Here is a 26,075-nt window from a genome sequence, read left to right as displayed (position 1 = left end):
TATTCCTCTCTCTATCCCTTCTATCGCTCTCCCTTTCCCCAACATGAGGTAGGACTTGAACCATCGATTTCTTGTCAGAGTATCAAGCTGACTGAACCACAATGTCACAGACACCATTCTCACTACGTTCCTAAACTAGTTTACTGGAAACTAGTTTAGTGAAAACTAGTTTAAACGTGTAGTGAGAACAGTCAAAGCGGTCTTGAAAACGATCTTCTAAACCAGTTCGGAAAAATACCTCGCGATGTAGTTTTCAAGATCACTTTGCCTCGTTAAATTGGTTTTAGCGTGAGGACACAACCGTTCTTCGCGAAGCGATCCTCGCACATTTTGAGCGCGCTACTCCACACGACAGGTGTAGAATGCCTATGCTGCGGTTTCGAATTTCGCACGAAACGTGTCACCCCACTTAGAGCGTTTCCATAGCAACAAGATAGCTTTACATGAAATGAGTTTGAAAACCACTTTCGTATGATCAAGTGGGAAGGCTAGCAAAGCGATCTTCCAAACTGGTTTCCTGATTTCCAGTAAACCAGTTTTAGAAAGTGTAATGAGAACGGCCTCACAGATCTCTAGGAAAACAAACTTTCCATCTCATCTATACCTATCCCTTCTCTCTCTCTCCCTTTCCCCATCCACATCTCTCCTATCCCGTTGCCTTTCTCTGTCCCTGTCTCGCCTATTTCTTTCCTTCTCTCTATCTCTATGTTCACTCTTGTCATCTCTCTCTCTTCTCCTCTCCTCTCTATCCCTCCTTTCTCCATCCATATTCCTCCACCCTCCTTCTCTCTCCTTTCTCTCCATCCTTGGTCTGTCCTCCCGTTCCCTATCCCAGCGATCGTTGCGATCTCTCTGCCCATCTTCCTTTCTCTTAACCTTGGATTCATCATCTTCGTACCTTCTTGATGTATGATACTTCTCTTCATCAGCTCTTCTTTCTTTCTCATCACCTTTCTTTGACTTTTCTTTCTTTCTGCCATAGTCCTCATCTTCTTCCATTTTCACTTTCCTCGGAGGAGTTGATGCTTTGTCATCATGGTCACGTGTCCTTTTCTTTTTCTTCTTTTCTTTCTTTGACTTCTTCTTTGCTGATTGTCTATCACCATCTGATCAACATGAAATACGAAAATAGCATAAGAACATTTAAAGATAAATAGGGATATTTTTTGTCACAGGCCCAAGAAAAAGTTGGCCAACCCAAAATCCATGATGGTCATCATTTCCTCATGAATATTTATTTTTTTGATTAGCGGTTTTCAATTTTGTGGAATTACCTTTTATTGGTAGCACTAGATCCTCCTCCTCCTCGTCATTGGATGTTGGAGGTGTCTTGGGAGCGCATCCTTCTTCTCTAAGCTTCTTGGTAGCATCGTCAATATCGTCATCATCCTTGGGCTTGCGATACTCGTTCACATGGTCTACCCTCAGTGTCCTACCCTTCAGCTACAACACAAAATACAGTTGAAACATCACCATGACAACTGTTATAAGCTACTAAAAATCCTTCCAAATGATTGGCTGAGAGCGTAAATTTTGGTGAGAATCAACGTCTAGTAGCTTACCGAGGCAGTATACTTACTAAACAATTTTGTGATTAATAGCTTGAACAGAGACTGCACCCTCACCATTTCAGAGGACACAATAGTTTAAATCATCACCAAGGCAATGGTTATAAGCTACTAAAGATGCTAAGCTATGATTGGCTATTTGTCATGAAGAAAATTGCCTAAGATAAAATCTTTCTAAGGATTTTTATGAATATTCAATCTTCTGGAAATAGTGAGCACTCATTATAGAAGAAGTGCAAAACTATAATTGCCTGCAAAGAAAAAAGCCCAAGAAATATAAATAAAAAAGTAGCATTGAGGTCACCCCCTCCCCCCATTAAAAAAGAAGAAACGAAACAAGGAATGCCCTTAATTTCTACTCTGGTTAGCTTTTGTGCAAGCACTGAATAATCTGAGAATAAGATCAACTGGCATTATCGTTCATATAAAGCTAATGCCCATACATGTATTAAAGCAGAATCCCTTGTAATAAAACTTGATATGAGTAACATACAAAATAAAAATTTAAAAATGACAATTTAACACCAGCCAATCTCCAGCCACCATATCAGTAGTTTTTAACAATGGCATTTTGTAACAAAATGGGACCCACATTATGCCGGCATTGACCAGGCAAAACAAAAAAAAATTGTTTTTCAAATTTTCGGGGGCTACTTTTCACAATCTACTGCCTAACTTTGCAACATTGGATAAGCTGTAAGTAACATTGCACTGAATGGGGATTTTCTGGGGCTCAGGCTATTTTGATTATTTTGGGGGCAAAATTGCTCCGCTGCCCCATGTAATTTTTTCCCCTACCTTGATACCATTGAAGTTATCAACCGCTAAGATGGTGCTACGTTGATCCTCATAGGCAATGAAGCAATATCCCTTGGACTTTCCTGTCTTTTTATCCCTCACTAGGTTGATGTTAACAATCTCTCCATACCTATACAGAGTGAGTCAGAAAAAATTTCCCACTTTTGTAAAGTTGAATTGTTTAAAATATGAATATTTAATCATTAGTTTCATGATATGTCTTGATAGAGGTATCCTCCAAGTACATTCAGGTACCATTTTCATTTGATCCCGTGCACGCATGACTGAACATCGGACAATCTTTAGAAGACTGTCAGATCTCACTTGCGCCAAGTTACTGGGTGATGAATAAAACAGTGCTTTAGACAAAGACAGTCAGACAGACAGACTGGCATGCTCACACACACACACACACAAACACACACAACACACATGGTAATAACTGGTTCATAATTTTCTCTTTTCTGATTAAGCATTGATTTTTAGCAAGATCGCTGAATGTTTAAGGACGTTCCACAGTTATATTTGTGCGCATTATGATCTGCGCATAGTTTACACTCTGCGCGCTGACGTCACAATGGATGAACAGGTGATTAATTAGCTGCGGGTATGAGCTGATTTTTCTCATCTTCTGCACTTTAACTGCAGATCCGATGCGTTATTTCATGAAGCTAAAAAATTGAATTATTCCATGCACCATTCAAAAAAATATTCTCTACAATTTCAAAATACTTTACTCTGCAGTGCTGCCAAGAATCACGAATATTAGCCCGAGTTTGAATAAATGGTAGAGTGGTTTTGATTTTTTCTTCACATAGATACTAAGCATTCGGCCCATTTTTTGTGTTTTAAAAAGCACATTTGCTCTAATAAAAATGCTGATAGTTTAAAAACAAGCACATGAACCCCTATTTTTTAATGTTTGTACCTCTTAGGTATACCTTCCTCTACAACTCTGCAAATTTTGGTGAAAATGACATGGATTTTGAATAAAGTGCAGCATTTATTGTACGTTTGTAGTTTGTTACTGAAATTTTACATTTTTTAGATTGGGATTTTGTTATCTTTTACGCCATTTTTAAGAACTGACAGTGCTGTTAAACTTAAAATTGCAAACAAATAGCACTATTAATAGATTCTTCATTCTAACGATACAATTATTAACTCTCTTGCAAAATTTGATGACTTTTTCATGTATTTTGAATGAGTAATGGAGGTTTAAACTCATTGTAGTAATCTTGGGCGGTCTAAAAATGCCAAATTATTTTGAATGCGCAATTGTTAAGAACATCAATTTGGGTGAACTTTGAAGCTCTATAGCAAAAAATCAAGCACATGGACCTATGTTAATTTTTGCATATTTCGAATATTAAGGTTCTAAAGTATTTATGTGCAAAGTTTTGTGAAAATGACATGGATTTCACTTTAACTGTGGAACGTCCTTAAGTGGCAATTCCCGACAATCTTTCCCCTTAAAACACATTCACTACCACCATCATATCATCATCATCATCCTCATTGTCATCATCTTGATCTTGATCTTCATCATCATCATCAAGTGCACATAAATCCAATATGCTGGTTATGTCTTTTGTTGGTTAACAATGAAAATTTACAATGGATGTCTGTGCTTTTGTTGCACTTGCCTATAAAAGGGCTTGCCTGATTTGGCAGCAGTCACTTGAGCCTCTTTTTACAGTAGCAAAAGTCCACGAATCATGGTTCGTCCTCAATTCACACCACAACATAGTGTTATGTAGTATGTATTTAACTTCCTGTTATCCTTTCGGTCATTCACCTTCACTTGTTTATTTTGTTCATTCATAACATGAATAAGGAAAGATATTCTCCAACAGGATAGGGATGATAGTAATAATTGAGTTCTATGTTGATTGCTTCATTTGAAGTACATATTGGCTGGCCTTCCTAACATAGAAAAACTGTCATTTCTAGAGCGCACCTGTTAACTTTCTGTTAATTATCATGTTCATCAGATGCTAAGATTTATATAGCATACATTTTTTCTTGTTATTACTGTTATTACTTGAACTAGTTTAGTGTTTCAGTGATTTCAAAGTGCATAAGTCTGCACGAGTTAATGTATATAGTATCGATATTGATTGATTCTTTGTTTTATAAATTTTGTGAATGTATTCAATGTAAGTATATCTATTAGTTGAAGTTAGTTAAGATGTAGAATAAGTTTAATCCTCTTAAGGTAAATAATGAATATGAGAGCGAGAGTGAAAGTACAGTGGACAATCGAGATACACAATTCTGGTTTCACTCAATTTTCAAAATGCATTTGTATACATTTTTCCCAAATGAGGAGAGGAGCCTCATTTTCCAAAGAAAGGGGATGTTATGTACATGTAGTATGTATTTAACTTCCTGTTATCATTTCAGTCATTCACCTTCACTTGTTTACAAACTCCCCCAATGTCATCTAAGAATCCCCAAACCCCCAATACCATATAACTCCTAAACCTTGACCATAAAAATACCAACCCTCAGTGACGTCAGCTAACTTCAAGGAACAAAAGTTCTAAGAAGTATGACTCACTCTTCCAGCCTCATTCACTTGCACAGAGCATCACCACACCCCTTATACCAGAGAAAGTTTGATAGACAGTTACCTGTAGACCAATCAGAACAAGTTTAGATCACTCCCACCTTAAATTGTTACACCCCCAAAACTAATGATATAAATAAGACTTCTTGATTATTGAGAATACCAACGAGAGAATACAACGATAGAATACTAGACCAACACTCATCCATAGAGACTGACTGACTTCAAGACTTAGACGTCCATCGAATATTAATTTAACTTCACTCCGAATCTCAATCTGATACTTCTAAATTACTTTATATTCATCGTCTCCTGATATACTCTGAATCTTCATGTACTTCGAACTGTAACTGAATATTGATGATTAAATACCTTGTGATTTTGAACTGTATAACTTTCTCCAAAGTTTCTTCATTACGCTTCCCTTCTAAATTATAATGACCGATCCCAACACGACAATAGGTCATTTATGGTCACCGAGTATTAAGGAGGCTATGGTAATCGGTATTCCTTCAATCCTTTCTTTCATTCACCCTTTATTTTGTCTGTCTCTTTTCCTTCCTTCCTTTCTTTCTTTTTTCTTTTTTTTCTTTTGGGGTTCTTATTGTTCCTTTCCTTATATTATTCTTTATTTCTGTTTTTTTCCTTTCCTTTTGTTTAATTTCTGCTTCTGGCCAATACTGTAATACTTTCTTGCTTTCTTCCAATTTTATTTGCTTTGTTTGTTCTCTGTTTACTCTTTCTTTATTTTGAGCAATTGTCAAGAAATAAAAATCAAACATTGCATAAAAAATGCCTATTTCGCGCCATGTGCCAGAAACAAGAGTGCATGATATTAATCTCTTGACATGAGGAACGCTTCTATTGGTTAAAATGCCAATATTATAAAGTGTATTTTGAGTGGTAATATCTACACATAAAAAAACAGGTGTGCTGAAGGTGAGAAAGGGGCCGTCCTTACAGAGATAAGAACGTGTTAAGAGGATTTTCAGAATACCAATTTGTAATGATTTTAGCAACTTACTACATGTATCTCAATGAGAAAAGGTGAAAAATAAGAATGGAGTTAAGAACTTTCTAGAATACCACCCATACATTATTCATGTAAACTCAAGAATATCGTAGGTTTTGGAGCTAGGAAATGTAATCCAAATTGTGCTTCCAACAACACTAACACGTGCTACCACTGGACTCGAAATCACCAAATAAGAACCATACTCACTGGGAAAATACACATAGGACGTCACCTTCTGTCAGCTCAAAGGGCAGCCCTCCGATAAAGATGTATGCACTATCCTTGTATTGCTGATGCCATGAAGCAGAACTTGAAACGCCAAATTCCGCTTCAAGCTCATTCAGCTTGTTGATATTCTTCACGTTGGTAAGAGGGCTGCAAAAAATAGCATATTTCAACTTAAACAATGATGGTATTGATGATTAGGAAATTTTGTAAAACTGATGAAATTATTTACAAGAACTTTGCAAAATGCTAGATCTATTTTATTTTCATAAACAGGAAATTTTCAATGATTTCTCTGCCATCTTGGCATTAGTAATTGGATAATATATCATCAGACTCTTAGACTCGCTTCATTAAAAAAAACAAAAAACATAGGGGTCTAGATCTAACATTAAACCATTGAAATTTATGCATATCATATTACAATATATTAGGCAGCTGGTTGCACATATATGTCACATATCAAAGACCCATGGGTGCTAGATTGTGCTGTTGGCATGTGCACAAATAGTCATGCATGAATTTGCCCCAAGTGTTCTTGCATATTTTGAGTGGTTCGTTTAGTTACGTTTGGCGGTATCTTCACATTTTCTGGCTGCCGAGTTGATGGTTTATTAATGTGACATGTTTCCACGGCTCCTCCGGGAAGCTCAACACAGTCCCAGGGCAGTTTTGAGTTAAAGCCTTTTTTGGCTACTAGCCTAGTAATGAGTGTACAGTGAGGGACCATTTCTTCTGTGTATTTTTTTGGCATATAAACACAATCTATTTTTTGAAGAAGTAGGGTCTATTGGGGAATTTCTGTAACTTTTAAGTAATAGTACGTTTTAGGACTTTTTTTGAAGATCATTTTTATGTGTTTTTTAATGACAAATTAAGAACTTTCAAAATTTTGTGGTCCTAGCTAAAAAAGCAATCGAAGCTCTCAAAATTATAGGCCTAGGTCTAATTTATAACTCTCTTAGACTTAATCTTAACTTTCTTTGACTTTGTTCGAATAAAGGACTTTTCTTTAAAAAAAAAAAAAATTTCACCAAGATTTTGTATTATTCCCGCCTTCCTGGCAAGTTATTTTACAAAATTGTATGTGGTTATTGGGGTTAGAAGCAGACGACAATAACGGGGGTAACATAAGTCACATGACCACACAGCGGGAATAGTTGACTGCATAGCCTGACGTACTCGTGGTCTGACCGAAGCAGAGATACATACTAATAACGCTAGAGGGCGTACTTCGTCAAATCCCTGTGATTACGCGGAGACCGGCCGCCATTACTCGATAGGTCTTCGCAGCCTGCCATGCGCGTACAGTACATATGGGGCTTGTATACGGATGAGCACAGAACAGGAAAAAAATGATGACATATTAGCGCGAAAGCAAATGAAAAAGCAAAATTGTAAATATTGCACTGGATTAAAGTTCAAATTAAAAAAAAAATTATCAAGGCTGAGGACAAAAATGCCTATATAGGCCTACATGTATCTATAGCGCATCCTACTCTACAGGTCAACGGTATACATCCCCAATTGTTTTTGAGATACATTATATATGACTTATATTTTCTAATGATTTGGAAGGGATGATTATTAAAAATAACATGCAGGCCTAGGCATATCTTTCTATAGGTCCTGATTAACCCTTTCCACGCGTACTTCGCACCAATGCACACTCGGTGCCATGCGAACTTCGCATTTCACACTCAACAAACAATGCATTGTTTCCCTCCCTGAAAATAATTCAGTACAGATGGGTTCATGGTCCAGCGCACAAAGAGTTAACAAATTTAACATGTTTTTAATAGGGCCTATGATCCCGTCTATGATCTGGTGTTCGATCAAGCCAAGTTGACCTCAGAAATTTCATAGGCCCCATCACAGTGTCTGATGCATCCGAGACACAAGGTAACGAAAAAAAAATGACCAAATTTGTTGACGTATAGTTTCTTAATCACTATGATGCTGATAATTTATTTCTTCACTTTTGATAATTGTTATAATTTATCTTCCATATGCCTACTAGATCTACACATAGAAATCATAATAGAATAGGGCCCAACTCCTTTCTTTGCTTTCCCCATAGTTTTAAACTTCGATGTTACCAACATCACAATACTTTTTATTGATATTTGAAAATGATTTATGCATTGGTCCAATTAATTGATAAGTTTATGATTTAGATCATATTGATTACTTTCTTACGTGCGATCAGTGCAGAAAAGTTTCTTGACCGCAAAATTTGCATATCAAATGCGCGCATGCAGTCGTACAATTTTGCAATGTACAGGGGCCTATAATGGGGGAAACTGTAGGATGTTTACAGTGTGTTATTGACTTGCAAACATTTCAATGTTTCGGATAGTAAACAAATTACAATGCGTGTTTAACGCAACATATAGAACAATTTCACTTTGATTTTCTTGAAAGTCTACACTTGATTCCCCCTGGCTATTATACTAATGCTGATCAGCAAACCGGCTGAAATATTCTGTTGATATATCGCCGGTGTTTGTGATCCTATAATGATTGGACCAAGATTATGTGAACAAATCAAGGAAAGAATAATAAGGAGAGGAAGAAAGAGGAGAAGAAAAAGGAGGGTATTTGTATTACACTATAAAGAATATGATTACTAAAGCCGAGTGTATAAAACCAATTGATAACAATTAAGAGATTCATAAAGTTTTGTTATGAATTGTAACAAAATGGCCGATCGAGACTGGGGTAGAAGGAGAGAACTTTTCGTGTTTTTGAGGTTCCAGTTTGTGCCCAGATGTCAGGAAACTGCCACTCGTTAGACCTTCATCTATATAATCGTGGTAAGTGCATAATTTCTGTTTTCACAATTCATTTGGAGAAATATTTAGACCATAAATCACCCTAGTCCCCACCCATGGGCTCATATCATCTCGCGTGCGAAGGAATATCATTCATAATAACGCGACACACACGACACATCCATATACTACTGGGCTTTCGCCCACATAAAACATCACACATAATTAGGGATTTCACATTCTGTTATGACACTTACCCAATCATTTAGATCCTTCCGTGACTTCTCCTTGAAGTTTCTTCTAAAAAATATGTATATTTTCTTGATCTTTAGTGAAGATTTCACGGAGATAAAATTTGGTCAGCGCCGATATCAATTTTCGTCTAAAGAGGGCGCGCGATTTATATTTATATCAAAGACACGACAAGGGAAAGACTAGGCACCTACACTATTTTACACGCAAATTGACGCAGGTCATTACGCAAAGTCCGTGAAGTGTCCAATCTTTTCATTGTAAAGACTTTGGTATACCGTATTATTGATGTTCGTTAAAGCCTGTACTGCTGGTTTCGTTCCAGGCACGTATATTTTTTTCAATTTTTCTTTATTAGTCATCGTTTTAAATTAATTGCAGAAAAGTGTTATCATCGCCAATAATAATCTTGAATTATGTTTTTGACATGTTTAAAGGTATTTCATTTATTGGTGCCCATAATTAGTAAATTAATCATAAGAATTGCGCATTCAAAGAATTTAGACAGTTATAAAATTACCGAGGAGCTGAATCAAGGTTGTAAAATTTATTAGCGCCACCAACGGGCTTCCTTGTATTTCCGTAGAAGAGACAAGCGAAGTTACTTTCCAGGCCATGGTAAGCGAAATTTGATCTTTTTGACCGATTATTATATTCAAATTACATTTTTAATTTTTTAATGTATTGCTACTTAAGTACCGGAAAGAGCCCCGGTGAGCAGTAGAGGCGCACGGCCAATATTGGAGACTGTCTCCAATGTGGGAGCTTATCTCCAATATCAGAGACTTTTGTAAAGAATTTGGGTATCCAATTTCAGAGACAGTCTCCAGTTTTGGAGACCAATTTCCTTTGTTTACATTTGCTGCAAAAGGATTACCTTGGAGGCAAATACAAATGTGATAAGCAGATTCCTCACAAAAAATTACCCCTTTTCACTGTCTACTTTAAAATTTCACCATCTACTTTTGTTTTTATAAGGATTTTTGTTGTCAATCACACACAAAACAAATGGGCTTCTGACCTCAGTGACACAAAATTTTGGGTGAAAAAATCATGCTTTTGTTGGTGTTGTTTCTTTTGTCGTTTTGCAAAGCAAGTCTCCAATGTGGGAGATTGTCTCCCCTATTGGAGAGAGTCTCCCATATTGGCCGTGCGCCTCTACTGGTGAGTAGCGAGAAGGAGTTTCGGCAAATATTACTTCAGCAATGAAGCGATGTTTGCCGACTACTTCGAAATCAAGGGTCAAACACGGTTCGGTGTACGAGGTTAGTATATATATATACTAACCTCGTACTAGTGTGAGTGCCTAGTCCCGTGAGTATGGTAAAATACACGGTAAGCCCCTTGGGCTGGCCTCCCGCCCGCGCAGCTCCCTGGCCTGGGGCTGGGTTACCACCACTCTAAGCGACACCCCAATACTTACCCGTGCTAATAAACTGGGACTCCACTCACGCGCATTTGGGCCGCCCTAGCTTAGAACTAAGCTTTGTTTTACTAAAAAATAAATCTTGTAATGATTCAATAAATGTTACTTAATAAATTAGTACTGTTAAATCGGTACTCACCGGTTCTTTTCTTGAATTTTCTGGCAATTTCCCACGCTTCTGGCTTCAATTCTGCGGCTGTTCCTGTCGCGGTAGACAGCTACATATGCAACTTTATTTATAAATAGAGCGCCCCTTACGATAGTTGTTAAGAACGCGGCCAAATTGTTAGGTTTTTTGCACTGTGTCCAAGGCGTTTTTATTTTGTTTGATTTTTTATTTTTAATAAATATTTTGTTAAATAGCGATTTTTACGTCAAATATTAAATTCATATCACAAAATATTTTGAATTGTAGAAATATATATAATATCATGCAATTATTCATTCTATATATAATTTATAATTGTTGCGGTCTTTAAAAAAGGATAGTCGATTGATCAGGTGATGACCACACGTATCACGTGATCTGAAAATCAGCTTCATACCGCTTTGATCGCACTCGACGGTGACCGGACTGACTGCTTAAAAAAGATCGAAAAATGACTCAAATGTAAGTTTCCCTTTATTTTATTAAATTCAAATTAGGAATAGGAATATATTTAATGGGCAATCTTTTAATAAATGATAAACAAACGAGGACAAAACTCATATTTTGGGAGTAATATCATACTTGGGTGCAGGAAACAGTACGTTTAGAAGTTCTAACCTGTTTTTAACGCATTGTCGCCTATGAGGTCCATACATGTTAATGTTCATGATAATGTTGTAAATCGGACCATTTTTGGATCGAAAATCGAATCGGCAGTTAAGCTTCAAAAATCGAAATCGAATCGAAAATCGAATCGGCGAAATGAAAAAACAAAAGAATACATTAAAATCTGCTGGCGGTCGTGCGCGCATCAGAAAATGTTGACAAAATCGGCCGCGATCAATGCAGTCAGCGGCGATATTCGTTAGCGGATGAATGGATGAAGTTTCGGGGTGGAAACATAAAAAGTAATAACAAAATATTTACAAAATCGGCCACGATCATAATAGATAGCGGCGATACTCGTTAGCGGATGGGTGGCTGAAGTTTCGAGGTGGAATTAAAGATCGGCATTGGTTCATGATGTGAAAGAATATAATTTTACTGTCTTCCGTAAATTTGTGAGTCACGCTTAGTATTGGGGCGCATCTGCGTGATGGTGATATTAAAATGATATTCTCAATATTGTTGAAGATTTATTTAAAGGTGGAGACATTTTGTGTGTGTTTTGTTGATCCTTGATATGATATGAATTGATAATGATGTGAAATTATATTTTCATGACGATATATTGTTACGAGTCACGCTTGTTCTGGCGTGATACAACAGATTAATAATGCCTTTTTAAGTAACTGTGGCAGACTCTAACTAATCTGCATTTGGTGTGGATATCATATCGATATGATTCACGAATCACGAGGTGAAAAAAATTATATTTTTATGGATAGATACGGGCCATGTTTTTTCTTGGTGATATCGTGGTACAACTCTTGAAATTGTTGAAGATTCCTCACAATCTCTGAAAATTTTTAGGTGGAAAGCAATCATATCGATATGATTTACGATGTGAAATCGATGTACAACTTATGATTAGTTATATCTTCTGAAAAATATACGATTATACATCACGCATCATGGCGTTAGGTGGTGGTATTTGATAAATCTTAATATTCTAAAAATTTGCTTAAAGGCATTTGAGGTGAAAAGTAATGATTTATGTGATATCACGTTGTGTTTTTCACGAACAAAGCCTCAGCGTGATACAATAATAGAAAATAATCTTAAAATAGTTGAAGATTCGCAACATCTCAAAAGACATTTGATATTTGGTATTCATAATTATGATCGCTATAATTACCTTCCGAAAAATATATAGGCCTACCAGTCACGCTTGCTTGGGCCGCCCTGGCGTGACATGGTTGGATGGAAATATTGATCTAAAAAATTTTGAAGATTGTAACATCTCAAACATTTTATGTGAAAAGTGATCATATCGATATGATATACGATTACGATGTCAATCATTTTTCAATTTAATTATCTTCATGAATATGAAGTAGTTGCGCTTTGTTCTTGGAGCGCCCCGGCGTATATAGAATAATATATCATACAATTTTTGAAGATTCAAAGACAGTAAAACACTGTCATGTTGATGTGCTTTACTGTAAGATATTATGATGAGCCAGCCAAAAAATCACCCACGTTTGTTCATTGTGAAGCACTGGTGAGCGTGATCGGTTCATCACGGACGGACATTTGATAGATTTTGAAAACTTTGAAGGCTTGTAACAAATTAGGAATAAGATGAACATGGTTCCTTTTTGTTTTATAGTGAAGGGTAGGACAAAGTATGCTGAATGATGAAAAAAGTTTGTTGCCATGGTTACCTACAAACATAGGTAGCCACTAAATGTGCCATATCACGGACGGACATGATAGAAATGTGGTTTTCAGAATTTTTGAACATTTTTATTGTTTCTATCTAAATAGCTTAACTTTGACCAATAATTGTTAATGCAACTTACACTCAGGTATGTTAGCTTCTATGTTCAGCATATTAAATTCTTAACCAATATCAAACTTCTGAGAGAATTGCAAATATTTTCCATCACGGACGGACATCTCGGACGGACATCACGGACGGACACAATTAAAATACATTGGAAGTACCTTGTAAGAAGTTCTTATTACTTGTTTGGGGGAACAAATGCTATTGTATTGATGATTTGTACATTTGTTTATATGATTAAACAATATTAGTTGCACAATCAAGTTGCTACAACTTGATTTAAGTTGTAGCAACATGATTTCTATGCTAGACACATAAAATAATCTAGCCATATGATTGCTTTTAAACACAGTTCTTTTCAAAATCAAATATCCTAATGCACATTGTCTTCTTTTCAATTTAGAGAATACTATAGTTGGTACCAAATCAACATCCAGTGGATCAATGATCATGTTGATACTTTTTATGATATATCATGATGATACATGTTCATACATTTTTAGGCATTAATTTTCGAAGAGCACAGATTTTTTTAAAGGAGAATGAAACTCTTGGAGCAAGTTAGCTTTTGTGAAAGCAGAAAAATCAAAGAATAAGATCAACAAAAGTTTGAGTAAAATAGGACTAGCAATAGAAGAATTATGAGCATTTGAATGTCGAGATCACTAATGCTATGGAGATCCTCCCTTTGGCAACGCAACCAAGATCTATGATATCACAGATGAACAACTCTCCCCTTTTGGACACTGAAAATATACCCCAAAACATCTCTTTTTGCTCTTTCTAATCATATGACAAACGATTCATCAATTATATAATGTTGTGAAACCTCCGTACTTGTCCTCTCATAAAGAGAACACCTCACCTTGTGATAGATTCTATAAAAGTGAGAATATAACTAAAATAAGTACTAAAGCAATGAGGGAGTTGTACGTGTGTGACATCACAGATCTTGGTCGCATTGCCAATGGGAGGATCTACATGGCATTAGTGATCTCAATATTCAAATGCTCATAACTTTCTTATTATTCATTCAATCTTCCTCAAACTTTCAACAATATGTTTCTTTGATTTTTCTCTTTGATTCGGATTCAGCTGGTTTCAAGGGTTTCATTCTCCTTTAATGCCCATTAACTAAATCCAAAAGATTCACAGGTTGCTGATCATTATGCTTGTTTGGTGGATCAAGTATGACCACAACACTTGTCCAGGCTCTCTTCAAATTCATCTTTTGTCTATATTAAAGTGGAGACACCCCTTCACATCAACAGCCCTCATGTATTTAGGCCCTGACCGAATCCAAAATTGAAATCAGATACCAATTAAACTTCTAAACACTGCAGTGCAAGCTTTATATGAATTGTATGCATTTTCAGATTACCAGATCAGCAATTTGCTCAAAATTAGCTACAAAATGGACTTAAAAAAAAGGAATTCTTGTACTTTTCACAAGCCTCAAGGACGTGATGTCATGTTCTGTTAGAAGCATTGTGAATCCATAGGTTTGTACATGGAAAAAAATGATGATTTTTTTTTTCTGCTTATCAGAAAATGCATTCTACTTTCTTCTTTTCCATCAGTTTCTGCAAGCTTCAATTGATGAAATATACAGCTTTTGACTTATTCTTGCTCTATTTCATTTCCAGCTTTTTGGCATACATGTAGCTTCCAACTCTATCTGCATTCCAATTATGTTAAAAAAAAAAATTTCCTGACAACAATTAAGCCCCAATAACAGCCAAAGAAAGATTTCACAAAAAATTGTGAAGAGTTGTAGGTTTCCATCCATTTGAGTTCTGAATAATTCTCAGTACCATTTTTCACTGCAAATTGGAACTAAAATTAAATTCATAATCTGCTCAATATTTGCTCATTGTCTGTCCGTGATGAAATTAATGTCCGTCTGCGATTATTTTGATTGATTTTATTATAATATGGATAAAATGTATGGATTTTAGCTATATTCAAATGAAATGATGTACAGTGTCTAGTGAGATGCTTCTACACACTTTTATTTTTGTTTCTATTCTGATAAAGAATAAAAAGCTGAATCCATACATATTATCCTATCATAAACTCAATAAAAATGATCACGGACGGACATTAATTTCATCACGGACGGAAATTTCAAAATGGAATGTTAACATCAATCAGAAAAATTTACTTCCCATATTTTTTCTACTATTGATGATAGATTAATGTTCAGAGTACAAGAAAATCCAAACCAAATTGGAGTAACTTTGAAAACAATAAAACTAGAGTGAATTGAGTTTGAGTGAATTTACACTGTCCGTCCGTGATGAAATTAATGTCCGTCCGTGATCATTTTTGATTGAGTTTATGATATGGATAAAATGTATGGATTTCAGCTATGTTCAAATAAAATGATGTACAGTGTTTAGTGAGATACCTCTACACCTTTTTATTTTTTATTTCTATTCTGATAAAAAATAAAAAAACTTTTTATATTTTTTTTCATCACGGACGGAAATTTCAAAATGGAAATGTTCACACCTACCAAAAAAAATTACTTCCCAATATTTTTTTTCTACTAATTTATGTTTGATAATAGATTAATGTTCAGAGTGCAAGAACATCCAAACCAAATTAGAATAACTTTAAAAACAATAAAACTAGAGAGAATTTGATTTTAGTAAAAATGTCCGTCCGTGATGAGAGGTAATAGCACCCCCACAAATAAAATGGACTATTCCAGTACTTTCGGATTTATCAATCTTCATGAAACTGAGTTCTTTGAAACCTGAGATATCAAAGATTATCTTAAAAGCAATTTTGATAGAAATATCTATAAAAAAAAATTTCACCTCAATGCTAACCCTTAACCGATCATGCTCAGGTATGCTTAAAATAGTAATTGCAAATATAGAATAAAAAATCAAGAGCGGCTGCAAATAGTGACTATAGCTGATATTCCTGATAAATTGATTGATATAAATCCGTAAATATCTGAAGCTTACATACATGTACATAATTAATGATTTCAATTCTTTTTTAAAGATCATTTGAGATTTTGAAAATCAATTGGCGGTTTTGATCACTTATCAATACAGCAAGCCGCTATGAATTTCGATAATTCGTGTAATTAAGAGTGAACCACTCAACCACCTAGATAAAAAAAAATATTGTCTCCAGATACCTAAGGCAATTCCTCATGGAACGGCCGCGAATTTATTGTAAACTATTCATTTCATATCATTATATTAGTTTTTATCGGAAGGTTAGTCTGTTTAGGTGTTTATTTTCCGATGAATTCGTATTTTAGTCGTTTTAGAGTTTTTTATTTTTATTTTCAGTTAATTAATTCTGGCCGTGAATCTGTAAAATTAGTGAAAATCTGTCAGATTTTGAGTGGTAACCGCCCCCCCACCACCTGATAAATAATACGAAACATAATAGCTCTACATCATGTTTGTTCGTACCCAACTTTCGAAATTATGCTAAGAGGTCATAATTATGCCTGCATGAAAGGGGGAAAACTACAGAATACATGTAGCATGCGAATGAAAGGAATCATGTCAATCAAGTGAAAGCGGAACGAAACAATGTGTCTGTTTTGGGTTGTTACAATTCTTATCTTAATCCACTTGAGATAAAGTTCTCTTATCACCGCTCTCTTGGGCATGATTACCGAATTATCTAACCGCAGTCTGAGATAATTTCAAACACCACGCGAGTGTCACCCTTCTATTTGGCTGTTTGGAGGTCGACCGGCCAGCATATCATAAATCTTCGAGTCTTGTCACGTGCGAGAAACACGTGGCGCGGTGGCAAGGGGCAATTGTTTACATACAAAAAGGGAAGAGTGAAGACTTGCAGAGCTGGACGAGGGAAGCTGAGCGGAGGAAATAAGCAGATCAGCTAGCGAGTATAATTGCCGGAATCAGATGTTCTCTCAAACTACTTGTACCAAAACTCTGTCATGTCTGTGATGTGAATTAAAAAGATAACTGCGATAATAGTCACAGTACTGCTCGCTCTACTTTTCTTTTCAATGGAAAATTAAAATAGATTTTATTTGCGTGGAGTATATGTTTTAGGTACATGCACTCACTCTTTTAAAAAAAATCCACCGTTCTAACTTATTAACTTATAGATATATGTATTAAGAACGATTTCATTAAAAGCTTACATATAACTTAAGATACCATACCTTCACTGTTAAGTTTCTCTCTTCCGTTCATATCCACTCATTCTTCATGTCACCCACCCCACCATTTTTTTCCTTGTTCACAGTTCACACTCTTTTTTCTACGTATCTCCCCCTCCCCGCAGCCTCCTCTCCTTCGCTTTCCCCCTCTTTCGTCATGTTCGCTAATTAATTTACAAATCACTCACCCACTAGAGACGATAATGCAAGAAGGAAATAGCAGAGGGCTGCTTAAGAATAAATGGATGTATTACAGAATGAACTTGAAGCAATGATATTAATTTCAAACTTTATTGAAAAACATTTTTGTTGGTACACCAACGAATTTACTTTTATCCACTAATGATTATCACATTTTATGAAATATTTCTTAGGCATAGGTGAAACAAAAAATGTTTAGCCTTGATGAGTCCATATAGCACATTCCTTCGTGACGTCATTTTGTTATTTGTGATCAGATTCTGAGATTTTCAGCGTTCTGCTCGGTGAACTTTAATCTATTTATTCTAAAATAAATTATTTTCAGCCCGGAGTACTCTTACAAGCAAATCCTTTTTAAATCTGAAAATTTACCTGAGATGACTTAAGTCTGCATGTATTCTGTTTTAATACAACTTGGGTTGACCATGGACTTACACTGACTTTTCTACAAACTGTATCTTATTTAAGACCAAAAAGTTGCCACACTTTTATTGACCATAATATGTAACACTAACATTAAAAATGATTTTGACTTCAATTCTTCAACGCATGTCAAAAGCAAAACATGATTTTGATACATCAGTTCTTTGAAAATGAAGATGCTGTTTAACGTTATAATATTCAGCAAAACATAAATAAACAATACCGGAATAGACTGAAAGTTGTAGAAATGTAGTTCTTTTTTTAAGAAATGGACGTTATGTATGAAATCAGAATAGATTCATATTTTCGTTTACGTTTACGATTGTTTCAATTTATTGAAGATAGTGGCGATTAACCTTGATCACAGCCAACTTGTTGAGATTCCCTGATTTCATAGCACATCGCTTTTTAGTGAGAATGTTGCCAGCCAGAGAAAACATTCTCTCCGAAGACACACTTGACATCGGACAAGCGAGGTACGACATAGCTATCCGTGAAAGAATTGGAAATGACTGTCTGCTTTGTTGCCAGTATTTCAGTACTGCTTGAGTGCTTGCTGTGGTTTCTATTGCCGGTTCGTTGATGTAGCGTGTCAATTCGGCGTTGACGCGCTCCTTCACAGAAAGCATCTGAGCCCGATCGGCTGTACCGTTGTCATCGTCGTCAGTAGCTGCAGCCACAATACTCGCCATCAGTGACGCTTGGCTCTCAACAGCAACATCGTCATCGTGTACCTCATGAGCTTCGTCATCGCTGAAATCACGCACTGGATCGTCTGGTTGAAAATCATCCCGGGGATATTGCTGTGTGTCGCTGAGATCCCCTTCCTCGTTCTGCTGACCTATCTCATCATCCTTTGCCATGAAGACAGCTGCCTCGACCAGGGACGCGATCACTCTATCAAGTCTTTCTCGTGGCACAAACTTCTTTTTGTACCTGTTGAAGATAAGCAAATACAAAAGAAAAAAAATCAATTAAAAGTTAAATTCAACAGCTGAAATATATTATATCACCTTGTTAAACATACATGATACGTCATAAGATTTTCAACAAACAAATTAGGAATATAGCTTTAATGAAGAGAACATTTAATTATTTAAATATGAATCCCTATTATACAAAAATAGGAAAACCATCATTGAGTCTTGTAAATAGCAAACTTATTAAAATTATATTAACGATCATACATATAATAATCACATTGAAATAAAATGATAAATATGATAAACAAATCACTGCTGGTAAGTTCTACCACATCACGGTCTGCATTTATAGCTTTCAAAATTTATTATTTCACAACTTTTAAAATTTAGCGAAGTATGAAGAATTGAGTCAGCACAGTTCAACAAGAATTTTAATGAAAACAATGGTATGTTTACGAAATTGGTATTTTTCCTATCATAATTGCGTGTTTGTTTCTTTGTTTTTGTTTTTTTTTTGTAATGTAATTGATGATGAAAAGTTGACAACTCACCGTGGGTCAAGAAGAGTTGCTGCAAAGTAGACGTGACAGTTGCCTTCTCGGAGAATTCGATCCGCCGTTATCTTATTCAAACCATTCAGCAGCAGATCCTTGGTTGAACCAACACCTTCAGCCGGAGCGCCTGTTACCGACACCGACAGACCCTTCGATGTCGGGACGTAGGATGATAGGGTCGATTTCTCTTGGCTGCAAATCAACGTCGCCTCATGGAATGGCCGAAGAATCTTGACCAGCTCCTCCATGGCGTCACATACATCAGTCCAGTAATTGAAGACGTGAGGGAGAACTATGTCGTGGTGAGATTGCATCACCCTATCTTGGATCAACGCCTCGACAGCCAAGCGTTGCGGCAAGATGGACTCAAGCATTGTTAGTACCGAATTCCATCTTGTCGGGACATCGGGATGTAGTTGTAAATGCTGCCTCCTTCCTGGGTAATGAAGCCTTTGCAGTTCTTCGAACCTGCGTTTGATTGGAGTGGAGTTCAGGACTTTGGAAACCACCTTCCTAAGGATGGTAAGCCCGTCGGCGACGTTTCTTTGGGTCTTCACGGCGTGTTGAACTGTTAGGTTTAGATTGTGGGCAAAACAGGAAACCCATCCAAATATCTTCCCTTCATCCGCGGCGTCGAGCAGTGCTTTTTTTACGTTGGCTCCGTTGTCGGAAACTCCGAAAATAATGACACAATCCTTTCCCCTTCCAACCTCTCCGCACCACTCGCTGAAAACTTCCTCAAGTCTTTGTCGGATGTTATTCGCTGTGGCCGCCTCGGGAAATTCCTCAATGCTAACCAGTGCACTGCGTTGTTGCATTTCCTGCAAAATATGAAGGAAAAAATAAAATCAATATTAAGTAATATTATTCGTATTCGGGTAAATATTTTTCGACATGAGGCAGTCAATTGGCCAACAGCTTTACACTAGCATATGATTTTCTACGTTATAAACGTCTGAAATAAAGAGTAAAACATTTAATTGGTTATCTCAGCATATGTATTAAGTCGGCAGAATGACCCGACATTGTGGCAATGGATTTGCTGTGATGATATCCTAGGCGGTTCGAAAAAGCTTGAAAAAATATCTGAAAAGCAAGCGGACGGGGAGAACAAGGAGTTCAAGAATCAAGAGTATGCCTAATATCCATTGCATTTATAATGCACACCTTGACTTTGAAAAATGACAGTGGGTTTTACAGCTTCTTCTGAAATGTGAACCCTTAAATTAGATAAGATAAACACACATAAAGAAGAGATAATTATACCCATAATATGCATTGCATGCTTTCTAGTTTGTCAAGTTCAGAACTTAAAGTATAGATCGGACCTCTGAGTTTGAACCACCAATCAAGGGACTTGATTATTTTTACTGTAATAGGTAAATAACGGGGGAGAGGCGGATTGACAACGTAACTCTGCCATTAACATGATACAATTACAATTCACTGTACATGTATTTTTTGAAAATCTTATAGTAGCTTAGCACATGAAATAAAGATCGTTAGAGCCAGACGGCAAACAGAAGGATCTCAACAATCTGCACTATATGCTGTTTGAGTAGAACAGTATTAATTCCAATTTCGCAAAATTACATCTTGGAAAGACGCTATTCTAATCATGAATATTTGGTAATTAGGTATTGGGAAGTGATACAAGTACAACTTACAAGTCAATTTGGCTCTATTATCACAAACTATTTTCGAAACTTGTAAAACACGTTATTAATTGATAAATATGGAGAAAAAAAAACTTACGTTATTTCGCTCGTTGAACACAATCCAGTGAAGCGTGACACACATATATTCAGTGTGTTGACCGCTCCGCCACATGTCGGTTGTAAAACTAATTCCTCCAACAGTGGTTGCCAAGTCCGCCTTTAGGTTCCTTTTCACCTCTTGATACAAGTTCGGAATAACGCTCTCCGAGAAGACGGGTCGTGATGGAATTCGATATCGGGGATCGAGGGCACGAACGAGATCTCGGAAGCCAACATTATCCACCATGTTGAATGGCCGAAGGTCAACTGCCAGCATCAGTCCTATCTTTCTCGTAATCTCTATTTGCCTCGGATGATTCCTCCCATATTCTGATTTATTGGCAGGGAGGAAAGACGCCATCGAAGTTTGTTTACTTGCCGTGCTCGGTTGCGCTGATGAAGCCGACGACGATGTTGCCAAATCGCTTACTCTTTGAGCAGGTGCCTGTGAACTACAAGGAAGCTGTAAACACCCTCGCATGTGCCTCGACATATTTGTAGTATTATAAGTTTGTTTGCTTTTTCCCCTTGAGAAAGATCGTTGGCAATGGATGCAAATTGCCTTACTCTCATCACTCGGATCCACCCTAAAGTGTTTCCATACTTCGGACCTTTTAGTTTTGCTCTGCGATTCCATGATGACAACCCTCTAAGAAAATTCTAAGAGTGATGACCATCCATGCTTTCTTGGGATATTTATAGAGGACCAACACTTATATAAAACAATGATCAACTATTCTCCAAAAGTGATTTTAGCACTGTCGGCTCCTCAGATATTCTAATTAAAATATTTACAGCAATTACAAATCCCCTTTTCAGAGGAACCGACTATTAAGGCTTGTTTCAAAACAGAGATTACCAGAAAACTTCCGATTTAACTCTTTTTCCTTCCGTCATTAATCTTTTGTAACATTTGATTCTTCCGAGACCACATATTTTCTCTTCTGGAAATTGTTTTTGCAATTTTACAGAACCGCTTTCGGCTCCTTTGACTTTAAATTTATATATTTACACCAATTAGTCACAACTAGTATCATCGGAACTGATTTCAAAGTCGTGTCTTGTTACAAAATCTGATAAGCAAGAACAATTTCTAGAGTGCCAGAAGTGCTAAATTTTTGCTTCATTAAAGGAAGAATTCCACCCCAACAAAAAATGGTATAGAAAGAGAGAAAATTCAAAGTCAGATTAATTTCGCAAAGCATCATATGCACACACTAGTAGTTTTACAATGAAATAAAAAATTATTCACACAGCCACTTTTTTTAAAATCATTTTTATATGAAATATGAATTTCTATATATTCTCCATAAATATAAAGGCACAGCTGCTCCCTGAAATGTGGAATTGTCAGAAGTTAAACTTATTGTGATTACTAGTTTCCCTAGTGTCTAATATTCTCTAAGCGATATATGTTTGAAACTTTGAATTAAATCCGAAAGAAGTAGGAGTCTGTTCGTGACATCAAATTTCTTTCTCATTTGCATATTACCCTATTGTGCATATTAATTGTTATGTTGAAAATCAGTTTAGAAAAGTGGTACCGCTTTTATTGTACACCGTTTAGGGTGAAACTTTTGGTGTTGTGCTGACGTGATTTTTTTTATTAAAAAAAAAGGAGTAGACTTCTCCTTTAAGTTCCGAAGTTTGGCAAAGCAAGGACGGTTGATAAGAATTACTCAATGAATGAAAAGAAAGAGTCAATGATTATTTTCCCTTGGGCAAATGTCCGCCGACTCCTCAAACGTATCATGATTAGATTCACTTTTTCTTCAGGGAACAAAATACAGATGGTCAGTTAACATGTCTTATCAGCTGGTAGGCTGAAACGAAAACATCCTAAACCACACACACACATACCACGTACATATATGCTTACAGTGCGTCTCAGAAAAAAGAAATCGCGTTGTCAGAGTTTTCCAGTAGAGACGACTGGTTGTTTTTTGCTATCGCGGAGTATTTTTTACAGGGACAAGACAACATGGGACGACCTAAAGAGTGATGTAATTTTATTTTACTCTCAAGAATAATAGGGAATTTGTATTATAGGCAAACGAGATAGCGATGCCTATTATGATTGTAAAATACTCTTGGTTCGTTAGTAGTTACTATAGTAACACTTTATTTGGGCTCTTTATTTCCAAATGAGAGGAGATTTAGAATTACATAATACTTCTTGAATTCTGCCATGCAAGCATAATTTGCTGAAAGTTTTCAAAATAAGGATTTACTCTCATTTCGTTGTCAAATATAGTTCGATCAAAATTTATTTGATGATTGTGAATCTAGGTTCTGAAAAACGGGTTCCCTTTTGCTGGGATGCAATGTCATCACACTTCCGTCTCTCGGTCGATTGAACAGGAGAGAAGGGGAAACAAGCTGGACGGAAAACATCTGCCGCCTTTCTTGGTCCATCAACGGCACCAAACCAGTCCAATGGCAATGTCCATATCATAAAATTATTATAGCTTTTGATTTGGTTATTTCTTGAAGAGAGGGAAGATTTTTTTTCTAATCAGTCCGTTTGGAGTTCATTTTGTGAAAACCCAAAGAAAGGACTTGATAAAGACCCTTATTAAACAGGTTTTTCTCTCCATTCTTCAGTGCTTTACGCCCTTAATTAAAAAAAATACATCAAACATGTTGCTGTTTTTAACAAACCATTCAATGATAGAAACAAGCGATCAGAGCATAAAATGAAAGAGAGAATAAAACAAATGAAAGGGACGAGTGAGAAATACTAGCACGAGACATAAATTTTGATGTTCACTTTTTTTATTTATTATTAAAGAAATCATGAGTATATGACCAAAGTAACAGCTGCAAGATTATTGGGGTAAAAATCATTTCGATAGGAGGGCATTCTGTGAAAACCTTCACTTTCTATATATTTGTCAACGAAGCAAAACAAACAAAAATCAAAATCACTGAATGGAAATAAAGATAAAAGGAAATATGCAATATAGAATTACAAATATGAAGAATACGATTATAATATATGCTTCTCATTTTCCAACGTTCTTTTCCTATTTTCCACAAACAAAGATCAGCCAGAGGGTTCAGATTTTACCAGATACATCATTATACAATAAAGAGAAAAAAAATATAGGCCGAGGTTCTGTCCAATGGAAAATAGAAAGTGTCATATTTGAATTTCTTCCACCCTCTAAGAACCTAAGAAGAATAAACAAAATGGAAAAGGTTTTTTTTTTCATCTACGTTCACCTGAAGTCTGAAAAGGGATTCAGACTTCAGAAGTATTCGTTTTTTTTTAAATTATACTTCATTTCTTCATCATCATATAACATGAATTGTGAAAACAATGTACATGTATATCATATGCCTATATTGTATGAAATTATTAACATATTGGTTATTGGTTCTACATTTATAAATTAACCTTTTAACATTTTAACACTAAAGAGTCAATATATGGACATCTTTTTTGACAATTTATATTCACAAGGGGAGAAATACAGAAAAAAAATCTTCAAGAAATATCTATAAACAGAATTGTAAAAAAAACGCAAACATACATGCATAAAAGGTCCTATAGGCCTATTCTAGATACCTGTAAGTTGAACATGATTTTATTATTTCATGTACAATATCAGTAAATCAAAATATTATGAGGAATTCATAATAAAAAGACACAAAAAATATGAACATAAAAAGACAATCTCATTATCACGCTAGGCAAAGCTTCACAAGTCTACCCCCCCCCCCCCCGATCCCCCACCACGGCCACCGAAACGATGCATACATGAAAAGGAGTGAAAGGCTGGCCGGGGATATGGTCATGGGGGAAAATGTGAAAAGAACCCGAGAAATGAAATGATCGCGATCGAGGAATATATTTTGGTAAGGATCAAGGAGATTATGACTAGATCTGTTCGATCAAAAGAGCTTCAGCTCCTTGGTTGATTATGTACCAAGTCGCGTGCCGCCATTATTTTTATTCATCCGTGGCTTGCGCTTATGTCTGCTGCTAGAGCTCAATAGAGCGGGCGAACGTGTACCCTCAACTAACTCAAGCTGTAGTGTCTTTGCTACCGGTCACGGCAGTGCTAGTGCGACGTGCTGCTAGAGCTAGAGCGGCATAGTACGCACAGACAGCAGCTGGCGATGCGTAAGGGCAAAATGCAACTGAGCTCCGCGGCTCCGCCAATTTTCAACAATTCGATTTTTTACATTCGATTTTTTTCTTTGATGGGCATGATCGAAAATCGGCAAGTGATCGCCGATTGTGGTGAAATCGAATGGAATCGGTTGCCGATTGCAAAATCGGTTACAAGCTTAGTTCATGATGTTTGGACCTCATTCAATTGGTACTAGGTCGTGGGTTACCACTGCCACTGCACTGTACATGCCGCCGCGCACAGAAATATCAAGCCATAGAAGTCGGGTGTTGTGGACACCAGAAGTGGGATCCCAGCACGCGTGACCCACTAGTTAGAAATACACTGCCAAACGCGGTTCATGGTGCGAGGTTATACTATTAACCTCGCAATAAAAGAGTGATCCCGACCCTACAAAGTCAAAGACATGACATAAAATTGAGCGAGTGGGACAACATATATTAGTTTATTACTAGTCGAGTGAGAATTATAACGCAGCTGAAAAAGAGACAACAGATTGAGTGTTAATATTGCTGATATCATCATTTACACTGTTCATACCCTAAATTCAAGATTTCATCAACTTACTTCATGATCTCCGCGGGGATTTCCGCACGTACCGGTACATAAATTAACAAACAGACATAGCATAAAGAGGCAGCCCTGCATGCATAAGACCAACCAACGTAGAGGGCAACAACACG

General features: G+C 36.4%; 2 protein-coding genes across 2 annotated transcripts; both read right to left on the bottom strand.

The window, feature by feature from the left end:
- Window positions 1-510: 510 nt before the first annotated feature.
- On the bottom strand, window positions 511-26,075 carry LOC129278870 (RNA-binding motif protein, X-linked 2-like). The gene is made up of 5 exons (XM_064111053.1): window positions 25,960-26,075; window positions 6,161-6,328; window positions 2,367-2,496; window positions 1,275-1,443; window positions 511-1,106 (listed from the first exon to the last, which is right to left on the bottom strand). The coding sequence occupies exons 1-5, from the start codon at window positions 25,962-25,964 to the stop codon at window positions 595-597; spliced, it is 984 nt and encodes a 327-aa protein (XP_063967123.1). The 5' UTR covers window positions 25,965-26,075; the 3' UTR covers window positions 511-594.
- LOC129284162 (zinc finger BED domain-containing protein 4-like) lies at window positions 16,539-20,755 on the bottom strand. The gene is made up of 2 exons (XM_064111052.1): window positions 19,494-20,755; window positions 16,539-18,955 (listed from the first exon to the last, which is right to left on the bottom strand). Exons 1-2 carry the CDS (start codon window positions 20,312-20,314, stop codon window positions 18,352-18,354), a joined length of 1,425 nt encoding a protein of 474 aa, XP_063967122.1. The 5' UTR covers window positions 20,315-20,755; the 3' UTR covers window positions 16,539-18,351.

Source organism: Lytechinus pictus, chromosome 16 (assembly GCF_037042905.1).
Source record: "Lytechinus pictus isolate F3 Inbred chromosome 16, Lp3.0, whole genome shotgun sequence".
Classification (NCBI taxonomy): Eukaryota; Metazoa; Echinodermata; class Echinoidea; order Temnopleuroida; family Toxopneustidae; genus Lytechinus; species Lytechinus pictus.
Note: the sequence above shows the minus strand (reverse complement) of the source record. Positions and strands in the feature narration are given on the sequence as shown.

Bases quoted from the DNA above. Each gene is read 5' to 3' on its own strand.
- LOC129284162 (XM_064111052.1), bottom strand. From the start codon at position 20,314: ATGCAACAACGCAGTGCACTGGTTAGCATTGAGGAATTTCCCGAGGCG. The intron at 18,956-19,493 runs GTGAGTTGTCAA...TATCTTCAACAG, and splicing joins GCAACTCTTCTTGACCCACG to GTACAAAAAGAAGTTTGTGC.
- LOC129278870 (XM_064111053.1), bottom strand. The intron at 2,497-6,160 runs GTGAGTATGGTT...CACTCTGTATAG, and splicing joins GTCCTATGTGTATTTTCCCA to GTATGGAGAGATTGTTAACA. The intron at 1,107-1,274 runs GTAATTCCACAA...CATGTTGATCAG, and splicing joins TCTAGTGCTACCAATAAAAG to ATGGTGATAGACAATCAGCA.